Consider the following 21928-nt stretch of genomic DNA (forward strand, 5'->3'; position numbering starts at 1 on the left):
TTAAAAAAGTGGGACCAAAACTGTTTGCAGTGCTGTAGATGTGGTCTCCCCCATACCTTGGAACAGCTATACTTTGCCAGTGAACTAATTGTGGCATTTGTGGAGTATAAAATCCATACAAGGTGGTGTTCAGAGAGATGTAATTCAATTGGGGTTTCAGTTTACAATCCCAATATTACAGAACGTAAATTTCACCGTACTAAGCTTCAAAACAAGTATTTTTTCCTGTTTATCCTGTTAGTGAGTTCACAAATCAATTCAAGAACAAAACACAGGGATCACCATAAATATAATCAATATTGATATATAGTGCATGGATAACAGTCATTTTGTGCATTGTCACATAGGGATCAGAGTTCCCTTCTATTACAATAGATTTTAGGGCTTTCACATCCACCTGAACTTTTGGAACAGTTGAAAATAGAATAATTGACGAAAAGCAGCCAATCTCTGAGTATAAGTTTAAAATTCAACTCATATTGATATTGGATAATAACCTGCATCCACTTTTATTATCATTTTTATCCACCCCACTATTAGTGTCCAGATATCCAGATTAGTGCCCAGATGATCTCTTCATCTCTAACCATATAACAATTACAGCACGGAAACAGGCCCGTTCGGCCCTACCAGTCCACGCCGACCACTTTCTCTGACCTAGTCTCATCTACCTGCTCTCAGACCATAACCCTCCAATCCCCTCCCATCCATATACCTATCCAATTTACTCTTAAATAATAAAATCGAGCCTGCCTCCACCACCTCCACCGGAAGCCCATTCCACACAGCCACCACCCTCTGAGTAAAGAAGTTACCCCTCATGTTACCCCTAAACTTTTGTCCCTTAATTCTGAAGTTATGTCCCCTTGTTGGAATCTTCCCCACTCTCAAAGGGAAAAGCCTACCCACGTCAACTCTGTCCTTCCCTCTTAAAATTTAAAAAACCTCTATCAAGTCCCCCCTCAACCTTCTACGCTCCAAAGAATAAAGACCCAACCTGTTCAACCTCTCTGTAGCTTAAGTGCTGAAACCCAGGCAACGTTCTAGTAAATCTCCTCTGTATCCTCTCCATTTTGTCGACATCCTTCCTATAATTTGGCGACCAGAACTGCACACCATACTCCAGATTCGGCCTTACCAATGCCCTGTACAATTTCAACATTACATCCCAACTTCTATATTCGATGCTCTGATTTATAAAGGCAAGCATACCAAACGCCTTCTTCACCACCCTATCCACATGAGATTCCACCTTCAGGGAACAATGCACAGTTATTCCCAGATCCCTCTGTTCCACTGCATTCCTCAATTCCCTACCATTTACCCTGTATGTCCTATTTTGATTTGTCCTACCAAAATGCAGCACCTCACACTTATCAGCATTAAACTCCATCTGCCATCTTTCAGCCCACCCTTCCAAAAGGCCTAAGTCTATCTGTAGACTTTGAAAATCTACTTCATTATTAACTACACCACCTATCTTAGTATCATCTGCATACTTACTAATCCAATTTGCCACACCATCATCCAGATCATTTATGTAAATGACAAACAACAGTGGACCCAACACAGATCCTTGGGGTACTCCACTAGACACTGGCCTCCAACCTGACATACAGTTGTCAACCATTACCCTCTGGTATCTCCTATTCAGCCATTGTTGAATCCATCTTGCAACCTCACTATTAATACCCAACGATTTAACCTTCTTAATCAACCTTCCATGTGGAACCTTGTCAAATGCCTTACTGAAGTCCATATAGACAACATCCACAGCCTTGCCCTTATCAATTTCCCTGGTAACCTCTTCAAAACAATTCAAGAAGATTAGTCAAACATGACCTTCCAGGCACAAATCCATGTTGACTGTTTCTAATCAGGCCTTGTTTATCCAAGTGATTATATATATTGTCCCTAAGTATCTTTTCCATTAATTTTCCCACCACAGACGTCAAACTAACAGGTCTATAATTGCTAGGTTTCCTTTAGAACCTTTTTTAAACAAAGGCACAACATGCGCAATGCGCCAATCTTCCGGCACCATCCCCGTTTCTAATGACGTTTGAAATATTTCCGTCATAGCCCCTGCTATTTCTGCACTAACTTCCCTCAATGTCCTAGGGAATATCCTATCAGGACCTGGAGACTTATCCACTTTTATATTTTTCAAAAGTGTCCGTACCTCCTCTTCTTTGATCCTCATAATTTCCATCACTACTCTACTTGTTTCGCTTACCTCACATAATTCAATATCCTTCTCCTCGGTGAATACCGAAGAAAAGAAATTGTTTAATATCTCCCCCATTTCTTCCGGCTCAGCACATAGCTGTCCACTCTGACTCTCTAATGGACCAATTTTATCCCTCGCTATCCTTTTGCTATTGACGTATCTGTAGAACCCCTTGGGGTTTACTTTTACATTACTTGCCAAAGCAACCTCATATCTTTTTTTCGCTTTTCTAATTTCCTTCTTAAGATTCCTTTTACATTCTTTATATTCCTCAAGAACCTCATTTACTCCCTGCCGCTTATATTTATTGTATATCTCCCTCTTTTTCTGAACCGTGCCCAATTTCCCTGGAAAACCACGGCTCTTTCAAATTATTATTCTTTCCTTTCCACCGAATAGGGACATAAAGACTCTGTACTCTCAATATTTCACCTTTAAATATCCTCCATTTCTCTATTATATCCTTTTCATAAAACAAAATGTCCCATTTCACTCCTTTTAAATCCTTTCTCATCTCCTCAAAATTAGCCTTTCTCCAATCCAAAATCTCAACCCTTGGTCCAGATTTGACCTTCTCCATAATTATATTGAAACTAATGGCATTGTGATCACTAGACCCAAAGTGCTCCTCAACACATACCTCCGTCACCTGACCCGTCTCATTTCCTAACAGGAGGTCCAACACTGCCCCTTCTCTGGTAGGTACCTCTACGTATTGCTGCAAAAAACTATCCTGCACATATTTTACAAACTCCAAACCATCCAGCCCTTAAACAGAATGTGATTCCCAGTCTATGTACGGAAAATTGAAATCACCCACAATCATTACTCTGTGCTTACTACTAATATCTGCTATCTCCTTACATATTTGCTCTTCCAATTCTCGTTCCCTATTTGGCGGTCTATAATACACCCCTAAGATGTGGAATCAAGCAGATAGTCTCGTGATATTTTGCTATGTTTTATGTGTGTTTGCTATATTGACACATGAAAATAAATTCCCCAGAGTGCTGAACCATGCAAGAGGATTTCTCTAATATTTTTGTTACCGACTAAGCACAATTTCCGAAGACATTATTTTCAGGTTTCTGCCTTGTTTTACATCTTAGAGTTGAAAGGATCACAGAACTGAATACTTATTATATTGTGGTAGATGTGAAGAAGAATCTACTCTTGAATATTAATAATAATTATTATAATTGATTAGTTGTTATTTTGAGGTGTTCTTCCATGTTAAATACAATTCAATGTGGATGTTTCTATTGATGACTAATGGTCACCATTACCTCTATAACTTTTTTCATTATGTAAATCAAAATGTATGAAGTGGTTTTCACTATTAAATAGCTATTGATTTAGGATGATTCAAATAACACATTTTATCGCTCACCTGATGCCATGGTCTTGTACTTGGCAAATCTTGTTATTTTCAGACTCTTAAGACTGGAATCTTAAGAATCTCCTGTAGTGTTTGATAACTTTTATATCATGCGAACCTATCATGTAATTTTCCTTCAGTTTTGTTTCTAATGACTTTAGGAAACAAAAGCCAAAATATACTGATTTATAGCAAGTTTTTGACAAGCTAGGACATGCCCGGACAATGATGTTTTGGGTCTTCCACATACACCTGCCTGGGCAGTGGTATTTAATTGCAAGCAATCTATTGGATACAAAACTTGTTACAATCACAGTGAATGCTCACCATAAGCAGTTTCCATTTCTGACATTGTTTCTCTTCCAGTTTAAGGACTCATGAGTAAAGGATTTTCAGTGTCAGCTTATGAAGGTGCCTCTCTCTCTTGTGGGGATTTCCAATCGAAACATGACACGTTGAAACTTGAGTGTAGGGAAGTCAATAAGTTTGTCTAATCAAAGCATCAACTCTTAAATAGGTCCTTATGTTTTCAATCGTGGATGCTGTTTATTCTTCTTTATTTAGTACATTTATTTGCTCTCCATCCTTTCCAGTGCAGAACTAAATAGAGGTGCCGCACTCTTGTGTTTAACACTATTAACTGGTCACGGAGGCACACTAACATATTTTGCCTTGATTTCAATCTATTTTGGGTTGCATATAAACAATACTTCCCCTTCTTCAGCAGTAAATTGTTTGTTTCGATAGTTTTATGTTTTATACATTCATATTAGAAATATTTAAAATAGCAAAATCTAAGAAATGCTTTCTTAGAGTTGATATTTCTCTGGCATGTGATCGGACATAAAAGTACTGTGACTGAATCTGCAGCCAGAATTTTGGACCATTAAACCAGAGGCATTGATTTGAATTTTAACATAGAAAATAGGTGCAGGAGGAGACCATTCGGCCCTTCGAGCCAGCACCGCCATTCATTGTGATCATGGCTGATCGTCCCCAATCAATACCCTGTGCCTGCCTTCTCCCCATATCCCTTGATTCCACTAGCTCCTAGAGCTCTATCTAACTCTCTTAAATCCATCCAGTGATCTGGCTTCCACTGCCCTCTGTGGCAGAGAATTCCACAAATTCACAACTCTGGTTGAAAACGTTTTCTCTCACCTCAGTTTTAAATGACCTCCCCTTTATTCTAAGACTGTGGCCCCTGGTTCTGGACTCGCCCAACATTGGGAACATTTTTCCTGCATCTAGCTTGTCCAGTCCTTTTATAATTTTATATGTTTCTATAAGATCCCCTCTCTTCCTTCTAAACTCCAGTGAATACAGCAGACAACTCCTTAAATCTTAATTGTGGTAACTATGAAACTAGCAGATTGTCATTAAAAACTCATCTTTTTTATTTAATTTGATTTATGGAAAGAAACTCAACATTCTTTCCTGATCTGGGCCAAATATGATTCCAGACCCACCAAAATGGGTATATGAATGTTTGGTTCAGAAGCATTTAGGAATAGCCAGTAAATATCAGTTAACTCGATATCCTGTGAAAGAATAAATAATAAAGACATTCGCCAACCTCCCTTCCATTGACTACATCTACACCATGCTGTCTCGGCAAGCCCACTAGCATAATCAAGGATCAATCACACCATTCACTCCCTCTTCTCCCCTGTCCCATCAGGCAAGAGGTACAGAAGTTTGAAAATGCATACGTCCAGATTCAGGAAAGGTTTCTTCCCAGCTCTTAGCAGGCAACTGAACTGTCCTCTCACCAGCTAGAGAACAGTCATGACCTCCCATTTACCTCATTGGAGACCTTTGAACTATCTTTATTCTGACTTTATTGAATTTTATCTTGCACTAAACCCTTTATCCCTTCATCTTATATTTGTACATTGTGGATGGCTTGATTGTAATCATGTATAGTCTTCTCACTGACTGGATAGCTTGCAACACTTGACAATAACAAACTAAACTAAACTAGACCTGTGGCTTTACTGATTGTGAAAAGTATTGATGTTACTAACGTTGCTTGGAATGTATCAAAGCTTTTTTTGAGAAGTCAACAATGAAATTATCATTTTACCGGGTCCAATTCTTCTTACAGTTATGTAAAATGTGCATGTAACACAATAGAAATAGAGCTGACTGGAGCCTATTCAGATATTTACATAAATTATTTGTTCAGGTTAGGGAAGAAATATTAATCTGTTCATTAATGATCAGATTTAGTAAAAGTCCAATAGAATTTAAGATGTGTTTGCATATTGGACATGTTGTTCTTAAGAGAGTGAGTGTTGTGAGAGTACTGACTCCAGTACTCCCACGGGCAGAGTATTCCAGATTGTAGCCACCCTATGGGTGAAGTTAATGTCCTCAAATCCTCCCAAAATCTCCTAACTTTACCTCAAACCTGGCTTTTGATAACTCTGCTATGGGAAAAAAATCTCTATTCTATCAATGCCCCTCATAATAATAATAATAAATAATAATGCCCCTCATAACAATGAAAGTAGATATTTGTTCAGCGACAACCTATTTTAAAATTCCAATTTCTTTCAAATCCCATCATATTGTCATACTTCCTTATCTGTTTAACTTCCTTCAGACTCCAATGCTTCTATACTCTTCTCATTCCAGTTTCTTGCATATTATTGATTTTCATCACTCTGCCATTGCCAGTTGCACCAAATAGTTTTGCCGAAACCAAAGAGTGGAATAGGCACCCATAATCTCTCCGCTAACATGCTTAGTTTAGTATATTAGTTTAGTTTATTATTGTCATGTGTACCGAGGTCCGGTGAAATGCTTTTTGTTGCATGCTATCCAGTTAGCAAAAAGACTACACATGATGACAATAAAGCCATCCACAGTGTCCAGATGCAGGATAAAGGATATACCATTTAGTGCAAGACACAGTCTGATTAAAGTGGTCCAAGGTCTCCAATGACGTAGATAGAATGTCAGGACTACTCTGCTTAATAAAACCCTCCTATTTCATCAAGCTTGAAGCCACCCGTTGTAATTGTTTATTAAATGGTTTATGGTGAATTTTGGTTAATATTGTTCCTTGAATGTGTAAAGCTACTACAAGTTAATATTATAGAAAACCATATTTAGTTTGTATGGGGTTTTTTAAACCACAATGCTGAATTCTGTGAAATATGAAAAAAATATGTGAAAAAGATTTTCCTCATCCAAATCCTAAATGTGCATTATTCTTATTCTTATTCTTATTCTTATTCTTTAAACTGTTTAACCCCTTATTCTTAAACTGTGACGCCTGGTTCTGGACTCCCCCAACATCTGGAACAAGTGAAAAAGTGTGAAAACAAGAGATCAAAGTGGATGAGATCAAGGAAAATGTAGATCATTGTTAGCCACTGTTCTTGTTTTGTATATATTTTTCGATGAAATCTGTGATGTAACCAAGTCAAAATTTAGGCCTTTATGCAAATATCTATATACTACAACTCGTGTTTGTTTGTTTGTTCCTGAACTACAGCCAAAATGCCACACGATAGCGCGACAATTATAGGCCCACCTTACTCATCGTCGTCCCATTGGTGCTAATGGAAGAAGTTTCATTGAAATCGGTGTTATATTTTTTAAGTTATTCACATTTTAAAGTTTAAGAAAAAACGCGCATGCGCAGTCAGGGGCCAGTTGATCTGATACTTACGAAAGATGGCCGCCATATCCGCTCCTATACTTACGTAAGATGGCCGCCGGAACTGCGCCCCTCTCCTTACGTGAGATGGCCGCCGGATTCGCGCCTGTACTTACGTAAGAAGGCTGCCGGGGAACTACAGCCAAAACGGTAGAGGGGGAGGGAGGGGGAGTGGGGATGGAGGGGAGGAGAGGAGGGAGGGGGAGTGGAGGTAGGGGGGGAGTGGGGGAGGAGAGGGTGCTGCACCAATGCAGGAGAGACAACTCTAGGGGGAGAGGGGGGGAAAAGAAGGGGCGAGGGATGGGAAGGGAGGGAAGGCTTGCTATTGAGGGAGTGCAGCGTAGGTTCACTAGGTTAATTCCCAGAATGGCAGGACTGTCGTATGTTGAAAGACAGGAGAGACTATGCTTGTATACGCTGGAATTTAGAAGGATGAGAGGGGATCTTATTGAAACATGTAAGATTATTAAGGGATTGGACACGTTAGAGGCAGGAAACATGTTCCCAATGTTGGGGGAGTCCTGAACCAGGGGCCACAGTTTAAGAATAAGGGGTAGGCCATTTAGAACGGAGATGAGGAAAAACCTTTCAGTCAGAGAGTTGTAAATCTGTGGAATTCGCTGCCTCAGAAGGCAGTGGAGGCCAATTCTCTGGATGCTTTCAAGAGAGTGCTCGATAGAGGTCTTAAAGATAGCGGAGTCAGGGGGTATGGGGAGAAGGCAGGAACGGGGTACTGATTGTGAATGATCAGCCATGATCACATTGAATGGCGGTGCTGGTTTGAAGGGCCGAATGGCCTATTGCTGCACCTATTGTGTATTGAGGGAGGAGGTGGGGGGATGCGGGAGAGGGGAGGGGGAGGAGGAAGAGGGAGGGGGAGGGAGGGGGGAGTGGGGGGGGGAGAGGGGAGGGGGCGGGGAGTGGGGGAGGAGAGAGCGCTGCACCAATACAGGAGAGGCAACCCTAGGGGGAGAGGGAGGGAGGGAGTGAGGGAGGGAGGAGAGGGTACTGCACCAATGCACGAGAGGCAACCCTAGTGGTTTGGGCCCAACGGGTCTACTTGGTCTAGTAGAAGTGCTAAAGTTGCTGTTGCCAGTTTAACAGGGAAGGGGGGACTTGCAGCGCCGGGAGGCAGCTAACAAGACCATAGCTTTTCCCATAGTAAATACTATTTACCTTAGAGGGACTAAGGTAAATAGTATTTAACTTAGACTTTTGTTTGAAGAGATTTAAATGTTTAGATTTTTTTATGGTTTTTAAGTTTTTGTTTTTTAATCAACAATTTTAGGAGCATTAGTTTTGAATAGTTGAGATGATCTGACTGCTGGAATTGGGGCAGGGAAATGTTCAAAATGTTAAAATGTTAAATCTCTGTCAAAATGTTCTCTGGCTTCCGCACAACTATATAATTTAGGAACAGAAAATTAGTTCTGGACGATACGGAACTTCAAGAGTAAAGGTGCCGGCGGAACATTCATTCACGAGTCAAGAGTGTTTTATTGTCATTTGTCCCGAAATGGAACAATGTCATTATTATTTGGCTAAGATAATGCTAAAGTAACTCAGCGGGCAGGTAACATCTCTGGAAAGAAGGAATGGGTGACGATTTGAGTCGAGCCCCTTCAGACTGAGAGTCAGGAGATATCGAGAGATAGAAGGGTAATCCAGTACTTTTCTGATTTACTTATTTATCAGTTTCACACAGTAATTGAGTGAAGTTAAACATTACAATTCTTTTCTAAAATATTCAAAAAGTTATAAAAGATACGACACGGTGGCACAGCGCTGCAGTTGCTGCCTTATAACTGGGTTTGACCCTGACTACGGGTGCTGGCCGTACGGAGTTTGTACGTTCCTCTGTGTCCGCGTGGGTTTTTCCTGAGTGCTCCAGTTTCCTCCACACTCCAGGTTAATTGACTTCATAAATATTGCAAATTTTCCTAGCGTGTAGGATGGTGCTGTGAAGGTGACCTGGTCAGCACGGACTCGGTGGGCCGAAGAGCTTGTTTCTGCGCTGTATCTCTAAACTAAACTAAACGCACATTGGTGAGCCTTCACCGCCACTACTGGTAGCTACCAGACACCTACAATCCTCTCTGTAAAATACTTGCCTTGCACATCATCTTTAAACTGTGCCCCCTTCTTAGAATGGAGATGAGGAAGATTTGTGGAATTCAATGCCACAGCCAAATGCACATTGCAGCAGAATACCACAGCAGTAGTAGTATCACTTATCTGCATTATGTAGATATGCATTAGCAAGCTAGACGCCACCCTCAACGACACCATGCGGATTATCACTGGCTGCCTACGCCCTACTCCGACGGATCTCCTGCCGGTGCTCGCAGGTATCGCACCTGCCAAGCTTCGCAGAGAGTTCTTCACTCATAGGCTGATGTGCAAGGCCCCATCGGACGCCAAACATCCTTTGCACCACCTCGCCCAGGATTCACAGCAACTGGGACCTCAACACCTGTCATCTCGTCACCCTTTCTCCCGTCATGCAGCGACCCTCTGTGGCTCCGGTTTCAACATACTAGGAGCATGGAGAACCAGCTGGGAACAGACATCGCGACCTCAATTCACTGTCGCACCGAACACCACAACCCCACCCGGCTCGGACATACCCCGCAAAGAGTGGGTCGCCCTGAACCGGCTCCGCACAGGGGTCGGCTGGTTCAATGCCAACATGGATCGTTGGGGGTTGCGTCCATCAGCAGCCTGCGTGTGTGGAGCAGACCAGCAAACAGTGCAGCACGTCATTTTCGACTGCACTGTCCTCCGTCCCTGGTGGAGGGGGAGACCTCACGGCCCTTGACAACAGCACATTGCCCTGGCTACAGCGCCTGGAGGGCGTTACATAATTTCTGCTGCCTCAAACGCAAGAAGAAGAAGTCTGCATTATGTAAAGGCAATGACTAATCTGGAACACGATATTTTGTAATAGCATTTTGTTGATGACACAGATTGGTGTGTTGGGTTGGTGTGATGAAGTGGATACACGACGACCTATGGTGCCCTGTTTTCCCCTCTGATCTGTTCATTGTTTCTGACATATCTTGTTTTTGTTTTATATTCCCAGTATCTGTCTTATTTTTACTTTTCAATCTCTGTCCAGTTCTGATGTCAAACCTTTCCTCCAATTCGACGACACAGAAAAAATCATTCACGCTTTCATTTCCTCCCGCCTAGACTACTGCAACTCCCTATACACGGATCAGCCAATCTTCCCTGTCCCGCCTGCAACTGGTCCAAAACGCCGCAGCGAGACTCCTGACGGGTACCCGTAAAAGGGACCACATCACCCCGATTCTGGCCTCTCTCCACTGGCTCCCTGTACGGTACAGAATCAACTTCAAGCTCCTCTTATTCACGTATAAAGCCCTAAATGGACATTCCCCCCCCTACATCAAAAATCTTCTAACCCCCCTCTCTAACTCCAGGTCCCTCAGTTCGGCCGATTTGGGGCTACTCACTATCCCGCGGTCTAGGCTTAAGCTCAGGGGTGACCGCGCTTTTGCGGTTGCAGCTCCTAGACTGTGGAACAGCATCCCTCTCCCCATCAGAACTGCCCCCTTCATCGACTCCTTTAAGTCCAGGCTCAAAACCTATTTCTACTCCCTAGCGTTTGAGGCTCATTGAGGAGGCGCTATGAACTGTTTGCGTGCTACTGTATGTTTCATTTTTTTCCTTAGTACCTAATCAGATGTACAGCACTTTGGTCAACGTGTGTTGTTTTTAAATGTGCTATACAAATAAAATTGACTTGACTTGACTTGATGTAACCCAATATTTTCTTCCATAGATCTGCCTGAGCTCCTGGAGCTTCCCAGCAACTGCTAAATTCTGCATCTTACCCCTCCAGCAGACTATTTTTTCTCTCCTGTAATCTCTTTCCTTACATCTCCAAACAGGCTTGCAAGTTTTCTAAATTTGTTCTGAAGAAAGATGTTTAACCTGGATCAGCACCTTAATTTCTCTCTCACACTCACCGCCTTGGCTGTCATTTTTATCCAACCGCTAAATCTGGCAACAGGTTAGGATGAAATTGCTCGCTATTTTTGTCGGGCTTAACATTTATAGATGTAACCCTTATAGATGTAGCCCTTATAGATGTCGCTCAAAAATGCAGCCCTAAAATATAAACTTTTTGAAGTGATATGAATTTACCTGTCCCACAAATTACAATGACAGTAACTGTGTACAAAATCATGAGAGGAATATATCGGATAGACGCACAGAGTCTCTTGTCCAGAGTAGGGGAATCGAGAACCGGAGGACATAGGTTTAAGGTGAGAGGGGAAAGATTTAATAGGAACCTGAGGGGTAACATTTTTACACAAAGGTTGGTGGGTGTATGGAAAGAGCTGCTGGAGGAGGTTGTTGAGGCATGTAGATTTGTAACAAATGAGAAACAATTAGACAGGTACATGGATAGGACAGGCATCAAGCGATATGGGCCAAATGCAGGCGTGGGATTAGTGTAAATGGGACAATGTTGATTGGTGTGGGCAAGTTGGGCCGAAGGGCCTGTTTCCATGCTGTATGACTCTTTGACTAAGTGGCTCAGCCTGATGAGAGGGTTCACATCAACATTGTGATGACTTGGGCTGTTGGAAGTGCAAAAGTTTCAAAGCAACCCTTTCTCATGCCTTCTCCTGCCATCTTAATGAGTGAATTGTCGATGAACAACACTCACGCCTGCTGGACAATCTTTCTAACAGCACTGACATGGATTCTCTGGTGACTGCATCATTACAGTCACACAATTGCCATGTGCCCAGAACCAACCTCTCCCCAACCCATCCACTATGGCCTGAGGAGAAGGAGTATGAGGATGAGAGTATTCCAACCCCTCCAAGGTCTGACAGTCGAATTTCAAGGGTTAAATGGTTAGATTGGAGAGGTGTGTTTCACATCAAGATTTCCCAGCTCTAGCACACTGTAGCACCCAGAGGCCATTTCAGAGGAATTTTGAATCAGCACTGCCCTGAAGGACCTGGATGAGGACCAAGCAAGGAGAATATGTTTGCAAAGTAAGGCTGCTGCAGATCTAGACAAAAAGGCTTTATGCTTTAGCCTGTCTGCCACCCAGTCCCGGATAGACTTCTTCTTCACATCGAGGGCCGTCACGGTCAGACACACCGACCTCGCGCCAGTGTTCTTCTCTGACCACTGCCTCCTTCAGGCCACCTGTCACCTACAGGGGGACCGGAAGGCGGGCAGAGGGACGTGGAAGTTAAATGTGGAGCTGTTGACCCCGGAGAACGTTGAGGAGCTAAAGAGGGACTATGCATGTTGGAGAATTGTGGGGCCCCTCTTTGACTCCCCGACACTCTGGTGGGAAGCAACAAAGGAGAACATCAAGAAGTTCTTCATCTCCAAAGGTGTTCAGAGAGCAAGACAGGGTAAGAGGGAATTGTGTCAACTCCAGACAGATTTGCAGCAACTGCTCCTTCTGCAGAAGAGAGGGGTGGATGTGAGGGAGGAACTGAGAGAGTTGAAGGGCCGGCAAGCTCGGCTCTTTACCTCTGAATCCTCCAAGATTATCTTCCGGTCCAGGGTCCGCCATGTTGAGCAGGATGAGACGTGCTCACTTTTCTTCTTCCATAAGGTTCACAGGGGGAGCTCTGTGATCAACAGCCTTAGGGAGGAGGACGGCTCAGTAACATCCTTGCAGACAGACATGCTAAAGATCTGCAGATCCTTTTATAGGGATCTGTACGATAAAAAGACCACAGACAGCACCGCCTCCCAGAACTTCCTGTCCTCCATCACGGATGTCTTGGACGACAGCAAGCGGGAGAGTCTGGACCAACCACTGACCCTGGAGGAGCTGACTGGCTCCATCCATTCCTTTGACACGAGTAAAACTCCCGGAGGCGATGGCTTACCGGCAGAGTTGTACTCGGCTCTGTGGGACTGGGTGGGCCCAGACCTGCTGGAAGTGTACAACGACATACTTCTAGCTGGCAGCATGTCAGACTCTATGAGGAAGGGAAGCATCACCCTAATCTACAAGCAGAAGGGGGAGATGAATGACATAAGGAATTGGAGACCCATCACATTGTTAAATGTAGACTACAAGATCCTGTCTAAGGCCATCGCCAACCGGGTCAAGTCTGCTCTGGGACGGGTGATCCACCCGGACCAAACCTGTGCTGTACCTGGCAGGAAAATCTCAGACAGCCTGGTGCTGCTGAGAGACACCATTGCCTACGTGCAGGACAGACGGGTGGATGCCTGCCTGGTCAGCTTGGACCAGGAGAAGGCCTTCGACAGGATATCGCACACGTACATGAGGGACGTGCTCTCCAAAATGGGCTTTGGGGAGGGAATCAGGAAGTGGATACAACTGCTCTACACCGATATCTGTAGTGCAGTCCAAATTAATGGGTGGGAATCAGACAGCTTCCCCGTCAGGTCTGGAGTCAGGCAGGGTTGCCCTCTCTCCCCTGTCTTGTTCGTCTGTTGCATTGAGCCCTTTGCCGAATCCATCAGGAAGGATGCGAGCATAAGAGGAGTGACATTGTCAGGCAGTGGGGGCACTCAGGTCAAGGCCTCCCTGTACATGGACGATGTCGCCATCTTCTGCTTGGATCCAGGGTCGGTCCGCAGATTGATCAGCGTCTGCGACCAGTTTGCGTTGGCCACAGGGGCCAGGGTAAACCGCAGGAAGAGCGAGGCCATGCTCTTTGGCAACTGGCCCAACCAATCTTCCATCCCCTTTACCATCAAGCCCGACTTCTTGAAGGTGCTGGGGATCTGGTTCGGGAAGGCTGAGGTGTGCAACAAAAATTGGCTGGAGCGGATAGCCAGGGTGGGGAAGAAGCTGGAGCTGTGGAAGCAGCGCTCCCTCTCCATCACGGGGAAAAATCTGGTCATCAGGTGTGAGGTGCTCTCGGGGCTGCTGTACTTGGGGCAAGTGTGGCCCGTCCCTCCCTCCTATACCAGGGGTATCACCCGGGCCGTCTTCCACTTCATCTGGGGGTCGGCGATGGACCGGGTGCGACGAGCCACAATGCACAAGTCGGCAGAAAACGGGGGTAAAAGCGTGCCCAACGTCGCCCTCATCCTGATGGCCACCTTCGTGTGTGGCTGCACCAGGCGGAGCATAGAGCCAAGGCACGTGGGTACCAAGTGCCACTACCTGCTGAGGTTCTACCTGTCCCCGGTGTTGCGAAGGATGGGCCTGGCGCAGATGCCACGCAATGTGCCAGTCAGCTGGACATTGCCGAACTATCTGTCGTTCGTGGAAAGGTTCTTCCGGACCAACACCTTTGACCACAAGTCCATCGGGCAGTGGTCAGCACGGAACGTCCTGCAGGCACTGCAGGGGAATCACTCCATGGATCCTGTGGCGTGGTTCCCAGAGCAGACTGCCCAGCTTGTCTGGCAAAATGCCTCATCGCCAGAACTAACCAACAAGCACCAAGACCTGGCTTGGCTGGCGGTGAGGGGAGCCCTTTCAGTCAGATCCTTCCTACACCGCCGGAACCTCACTACCGGCGCATGCTGCCTTCGGGACGGCTGCTAAGGAGAGGAGACGGTGGCCCACCTCTTCACAGAGTGTGGATTTGCAAAGAGAGTCTGGAGAAGTCTGCAGGGGTCCCTGTCACGATTCATTCCGAGCAGCTCCGTCACAGAGGACTCTGTGATCTACGGACTGTTCCCTGGGACGCATTCGGAGACTGACATCGAGTGCTGCTGGAAGGTCATCAACTCGGTGAAAGACGCTCTTTGGTCTGCCCGAGCTTTGTTGGCCTCTCGGCAGAGCGAGATGTCCGTCAAGGAATGTTGCCGACTGGCCCGCTGCAGACTGCAGGAGTACGTGCTGAGGGACGCACTGAAGCTTGGTGCAGCCAACGCCAAGGCCCTGTGGGGGTGGACCACAGTCTAGGGTCCTTCCGCTGCTGGACATGGGGGGCAGGGTGTGGTGGAGAGAGACGCCCCTTCAAATAAGGGACACTGTGTTAATGTCTGTAAATGTAAGTAAATGTATGTAAATTTGGAAGTAAATGCCTGTATTGAATGTGTAACCTCCGGAAATGTCGGATGGGCTTGTTAAAAAAGATGTTTTGTAAATTATATTTATTACTTGAATAAAGTATTTTTTGATTAAAAAAAAATTAAAAAATTTAGCCTGTCTGCCTTCAGGCTAACGAGATAATCAGGGCCATGACACACCATAAGGATCAAACAGGCTTTTCAGCTGCAATGAAGTTGTCCAAGCACCAAATGTTGAGCAAGCAGAATGCTTAGAAAAACAAATTAAGTGCTTGGGAAAAGGCTTGGAGGTCATTCGAACCATTTAGACTTGCGACCACCTGCAAGATACCTAATGTCGATGAGATAAAAGGCTAGCGTGCTGCCTGATGAACTGATTAACCCTTGTTTTCAGTATGCAGAAGAACAGCTGGTTTTAAAAACATAGTTGTTGGTAGATTAGGAATGAAACGTGGGTTTACTGATCATATAAGTGCATATTTCAACTAAGTTCACCAGGAAGAGACTTCACCTTGGATCGGGATCTGGAACAGTGCTAGGACCTTTGAATTCTCAAGATCAGACATCACAATCAGGATAGACACAAAAAACTGGAGTAACTCAGCGGGTCAGGCAGCATCTCTGGAAAGAAGGAATGGGTGACGTTTCGGTTCGAGACCCTTCTTCAGACTGATGTGACCAGATCTGAAGGGTCTCGGCCCGAAACGTCACCCATTCCTTTTCTCCAAAGATGCTGCCCGACCCTCTGAGTTACTCCAGTTTTTTGTGATACCTTCGATTTGTACCAGCATCTGCAGTTATTTTCCTACACTGCTAGAAATGGGGGAAACTGTTGCTTCTCTTGTGTTGTTTCTCGTACATTGACGAAATCAGAGAAAAACCAGGCCAAAGAGAGAGCATAGAGGTAGCGGCTGAGCAGGGCATCGGATGGGGGAGACTCAAGAACGGGAAAGTGCGGGGCTCTGGTAGCCGGGCGGAACCTTTGTGCTGGTCCAGCGGGTGCGCGGGGAGGGTGTTGAGTGTGAAGCCCGGGCCATGGCGCTTGTACTACGCCGGCTGGGCTGCTGCCTGTGGGCGGGAGTCAGCCCTGGGAGGCCAGGTGAGGCCCGAACCCGACAGTGCTGGGTCCCGGGAACGCAGTTAGTGGAGGTTGCACCCGCGCTGGGGTCACCCTAGTCTGGGTCGGGAGTGTGGAGGACGAGGGGAGTCGAGGAAGGGGAGAGTGGGCCGGAGGAGGGGCGAGTGGAGACCGGCAGGATGGGAGCGAGAGTGGGTCGGGGAGGAGAGATGGGCGAGGGTGGAATGCTGGGCACGGTCCTTCAGTCCAGCCACTTGGCCTCGGGACCATGTCCAGCTCATTTCCAGACAGCCCCCCCTTTGGGAAGGAACAGGTTGCAACTGCAGGCTCGACCTTGGTCCAGTAAACTGGGTGCAGTTTGGGACCAATGACCTTGTTCAGGTTAACCACTGTAGTTGTGCTGTGGTCAACGTGAACCAGGTGAGCAGTGTAAGTAGAGACACAGGAATTGCAGATGCTGAAATCTTGAGGAAAGCACAAAGTGCTGGAGTAACTTAGTAGGTTAGGCAGCATTTGTGGATGGGATGGATAGGGAATGTTTTGGGCTGGGACATCTCTTCAGACCACCTTCTGAGTCTGAGGAAAGATCCTGGCCCAAAGGGTTGTCTGTCCATTCCCTCCACCGATGTTGTCCGAGTTACTCTAGCACTTTGTCTTGCTGAGCAATGCAAGTCCCTGGCCCAGTCGTTCACTCAGAGAGTTGGATGCAGCTTACATTTTGAATTTCAGTCTGAAGAAGGGTCTCGACCTGAAACATCATTCCTTCTCTCCAGAGATAATAGACAATAGACAATAGACAATAGGTGCAGGAGTAGGCCATTCAGCCCTTCGAGCCAGCACCGCCATTCAATGCGATCATGGCTGATCACTCTCAATCAGTACCCCGTTCCTGCCTTCTCCCCATACCCCCTCACTCCGCTATCCTTAAGAGCTCTATCCAGCTCTCTCTTGAAAGCATCCAACGAACTGGCCTCCACTGCCTTCTGAGGCAGAGAATTCCACACCTTCACCACTCTCTGACTGAAAAAGTTCTTCCTCATCTCCGTTCTAAATGGCCTACCCCTTATTCTTAAACTGTGGCCCCTTGTTCTGGACTCCCCCAACATTGGGAACATGTTTCCTGCCTCTAACGTGTCCAATCCCCTAATTATCTTATATGTTTCAATAAGATCCCCCCTCATCCTTCTAAATTCCAGTGTATACAAGCCCAATCGCTCCAGCCTTTCAACATACGACAGTCCCGCCATTCCGGGAATTAACCTAGTTGCTGCCTGAGTTACTCCAGCATTTTGTGTCTATCTTCGACTTAAATCATTATCTGCATAAATCATTTCCTTTATGTTTTGAATTAGTATGGTGCATCCTCTATTGGACTCTTGTCAGTTGGTTGAGTCTAGTAACCAAACCTTTTAACTGCCTTGTATCTTCTCTGCACAAAAAAAAAACCAAAGCTCTGGAGGAATTCAGCAGATCAGGCAGAATCTGTGGAAGGAAATGGGCAGATGATATTTCGGGTCGGAAATCTTCTACAGAGCGAAGATAGACACAAAAAGCTGGAGTAACTCAGCGGGGCAGGCAGTATCTCTGGAGAGAAGGAATGGGTGACGTGAAGGGTCTCGACCAGAAACGTCACCCATTCCTTCTCTCCAGAGATGCTGCCTGGCCCGCTGTGTTACTCCAGCTTTTTGAGTCTATCTTTGGTTTAAACCAGCATCTGCAGTTCCTTCTTACACCTTCTTCAGACTGATGAAAAGTCCCGACCCAAAATGGTGTCTGTTCAATATCTGTTCACAGATGTTAAAGGGATCAGGGGGTATGGAGAGAAGGCAGGTACAGGCTACTGAGCTGGATGATCAGCCATGATCATATTGAATGGCGGTGCAGGCTCGAAGGGCCGAATGGCCTACTCCTGCACCTATTTTCTATGTTTCTATGTTTCTATGCACTGAGTTCCTCCAGCACATTATATTTTTGCTCAATATTCCAGCATCTGCAGGCTCTTGACTCCATCTTCTCTGCGCAGTCCATTATACATGTATCAAGTAGCTTGTTAATTCAAGGATAATATATATTCCTTTATTTGTCCCATTTACAAGGAAATTTACATGTTTCCTTCCATGATTTTTCTGCACGGAATCACATCTGCCTTCTTTTCAGGCCTATATCAGAACTTTTCAAAAGTTTTTGCAGCTGGGCTAAAGACGTATGAGTGTCCTCCCAATTATAATGGTGAGTTTGAATACATTTTCCACTCAATCTTGATGATTTTTGCCTGCCACAATTAAATTTTGTGAAGCAAAAAAAAAATTATTTACTAAAAGGTGTGGATATAATGTGTCTTTATCTTCTGATAGTTCATTGATAGTGTAATTCAGAATGCCTATATTAGCAATAATGACCATGAGTTGTGAGATCTGACTGCCATGTTGCATTTAATCAGGCTGTGTTTTCGGGATCCCAATTGTCTTTATGATAGGGTTTTAAGATGTAGATCTTAAGATCTCTTTCAAGTGGCCAGTTATGACATTGTAGTATCACTGTTGAACTGTAGATTGTGGGCTCAAATTCCATGGCGTGAGGTAGGGTTTGGATGTAAGAACTATATTCTGCATTCTATTTTCCTGTTTGCTCTACCTATTGTACTTGAGTTTGACTTGATTGTATGTATGGTATTATCTAATTTGATTGGATAGCATGCAGAACAATGCTTTTCACTGTACCTGGGCACACCACTTGACAATAATAAACCCAAACTAAATCCAAACCCAAGGACAAAACTCCATCTCTCGGATGGAGATACTTTATCCAACAGCTGTGTTTTGAAACAGAAGTTGGAAGTTATTTCTTGTGATTCAAACTGCAAAGTGAATGTCTGATGTTGTTTAAAGGATCAGTCAAAATACATTCTGTGAATTGTTTAAATATTATCACAATGCTGTTTCTCAGATCTGTATCCACAAAAATAACATAATTTAGAATCATAGAGTGTACAGCATAGAAACAGGCCCTTTGGCCCAACTTGCCCATGCTGTCCAAGATGCTTCATCTATTCCCACCTGCCTATATTCCTAAACCTTTCTTATCCATGCACGATGCAAATGTTTTTTAAACCTTATTTTCTATAATAAAACCATGAATCCATTTCAAGTGTTTTATTCTCTGTCAAGATCATGGAAGGTGCTATATAAATGAAGTTCTTAATTGAGGAATTTTTAATTGCGGTGCTGGTTCAACAGGCCAAATGGCCTCCTCCTGCACCTTTTTTCTATGAATGGAGAATGAGAGGATGCAGGTACTGAATAATTTGACAGATTTGTGGAAGGGCACAAGAGAAAACTTCCACGAGAATTGTGAGGTGTTGAATGTGTCAACAGAATCAGTAAATGAAGCAAATAATGCTAATTTGTATAAAGGGGTAGGAGTGATGGTTGATGTGGAGAGATGTAAAGAGTGAGGTCTGGCAGCTGAGATTTTGTCATTGCCGAAGCAGAAGTGTCATGTTAGAAGTGTACTTGTTTAACCATGTGTTGAAATCAGGGGATGGGACGTGGTAATGAGTGGGGTAAGTGTCACATCAAGGTTGGGTTAGGACGCCAGGCAGTTGATCAGGTGGCGAATATTTTAAACTTTTTATAATTGAATCACGCGGCTTTGAAATTGGATTGCAATGTTCTCAACAAAAATACGGGCAGATCTGTCAAATAAATCTAGATTAAACGACTGGTTTTGAAGTGTTACCCTGGCCCACTCACCAAAAGCAGGACATGGGTGGAGTAACTGGTGGACTCGCTGCCTAAAAGCACCAGAGACCCAGATTTGATCCTGACCTTGAGTGCTCTCTATGTGGAATTTACACATTCTCCCCGTAAAACCCGCGTGGGTTTTCTTCGGGTGCTGCGATTTCCACTCTCATCTCAAAGACATGCAGGTTTGTTTGTAGGTTAATTGGTCTCTCTAAATTGACCCGAGTGTGCAGGGAGCGGATGAGAAAATAGAATAAGATAGAACTAGCGCGAATGGGTGATTGATGATTGGTTGGGCGAAGGGCCTGTTTCCATTGCTGTATCTCTAAACTAAACTAAAACCCTTGGACAACCCTCCACGTTGAAGAGGCAGACATGTTAGCTCAGATAAAATGGCACTCAGTGAATAATGGGTTTGTATTACCAAATTCAGCCACTAACTCTGTGATCTGTTTAATGCCCTGACAGAGATTGCAAGTTTTTGAATTCATAAGTTATAGGACCAGAATTAGGCCATTTAGCCCATCAGGTCTACTCCAACATTTAATCATGGCTGATCTCTTTCCCTCTCAACCCCATTCTCCTGCCTTCTCCCCATTACCATCAAGAGTTTTGGAACATTGTGAAAGATGCTATATAAATGCAAATTTTTCCCTTCAAAACTGAAAAGGGTTGCATTTAATTATATTCAAATTTGACAAGAAGATAGATGTTCTCTAGTTTATGATTTTTTTTTTCTTTATGAAGTTTGAAATAATAGTTCCAAATTTGTTGATGGATAGGCTGGTGTCTATGGATCTTTGCTGGGATGAGGAAGTGTTTGTAATATTGGCGGGTTTGTTCCCTCAGATGTGATTATGCCGGAGAAGCCAAAGCTGAAATTCATGAATAAAGTCCCAAACTACAAGAAGTCCAGGAGATGGATGAAAAGGCTGGGCGATATCCGAGGGCCAGCAACACAGGCCAACAACATCGCCTGGGGACAGTACGCCATCGTGGTAAGTGCTCCTGTTCCCTGGGTGAGAGACATTCAATTCTGGGTACTCCTTGGAGCTGAACATACAAACAAAGTTAACTTTGTTCTCATGGAGACGTCCTTGTCCGGATACCCCAGTGTCGCAAGTGGTCGGTGTGCAAGAGATGTCATAACTTCAGATATCCGAGGCAGCGATCTGTAGTTACGTGAAAATTCTGTCCTCCAACATGTGTTAACTCTTGGTAGGTCCACCCAAGATCAGCCCTTGGCAAGTCCTCAGTTATCTTTCCTTGCTTTTGCTGCCTCCAATCTATCCAATCTGAATGGACACTTAGACATGCTACCAGAGTGGTTTGAGGGGATACAAAGCCTTTGCCAAGGAACGGAGTGCCATCTGATGCACGAAGGTCCTGCATTGATAAGTAGAAATCCAGAGTGAATAGGAAAAAATACAGACTTCTGCATTCGAAATAAAGCTGCAGATGCAGTACAAACATTATATAAAATAGATGTTGGGGGAACAACTTTGGGGGCGGCACACTGGCATAGCAGCAGAGCTGCTGCCTTACAGCACTAGAGACCTTTGTACGTTCTCTCTGTGACCGCATGGGTTTTCTACGGGTGCTCTGGCTTCCACCCACATTCCAAAGATGTGCAGGTTGGTAGGTTAATTGGCTTCAGTAAAAAATGTCCCTGGTGCGTGTAGGATAGTGTTGGTGTACAGGGTGATCACTGGTTGGTGTGGACTCAGTGGGCCAAAGAGCCTGTTTCCGCGCTGTGTCTCTTAAGTCTAAAAACTTGAACACACATCCAAAGTGCTGGAGTAAGTCAGTGGGTCAGGCAGCC

At 44.7% G+C, this 21928-nt stretch overlaps 1 protein-coding gene across 3 annotated transcripts in view; it reads left to right on the top strand.

Annotated features, from left to right (window-relative positions):
* mrpl16 (mitochondrial ribosomal protein L16) overlaps window positions 1-21928 on the top strand; it is a 46579-nt gene that overhangs the window by 22428 nt on the left and 2223 nt on the right. For 2 of the 3 annotated variants that reach the window (XM_078420821.1, XM_078420825.1), the window contains exons 2-3: window positions 18521-18592; window positions 20956-21104. In XM_078420821.1, the coding sequence (XP_078276947.1) occupies window positions 18521-18592; window positions 20956-21104 (221 nt within the window). Of the gene's footprint in view, window positions 1-16304; window positions 16385-18520; window positions 18593-20955; window positions 21105-21928 lie in introns of those variants that run through there. The other variant, XM_078420822.1, reaches the window with a different exon arrangement.

The sequence above is a fragment of the Rhinoraja longicauda genome, chromosome 24, assembly GCF_053455715.1.
Source record: "Rhinoraja longicauda isolate Sanriku21f chromosome 24, sRhiLon1.1, whole genome shotgun sequence".
Classification (NCBI taxonomy): Eukaryota; Metazoa; Chordata; class Chondrichthyes; order Rajiformes; family Arhynchobatidae; genus Rhinoraja; species Rhinoraja longicauda.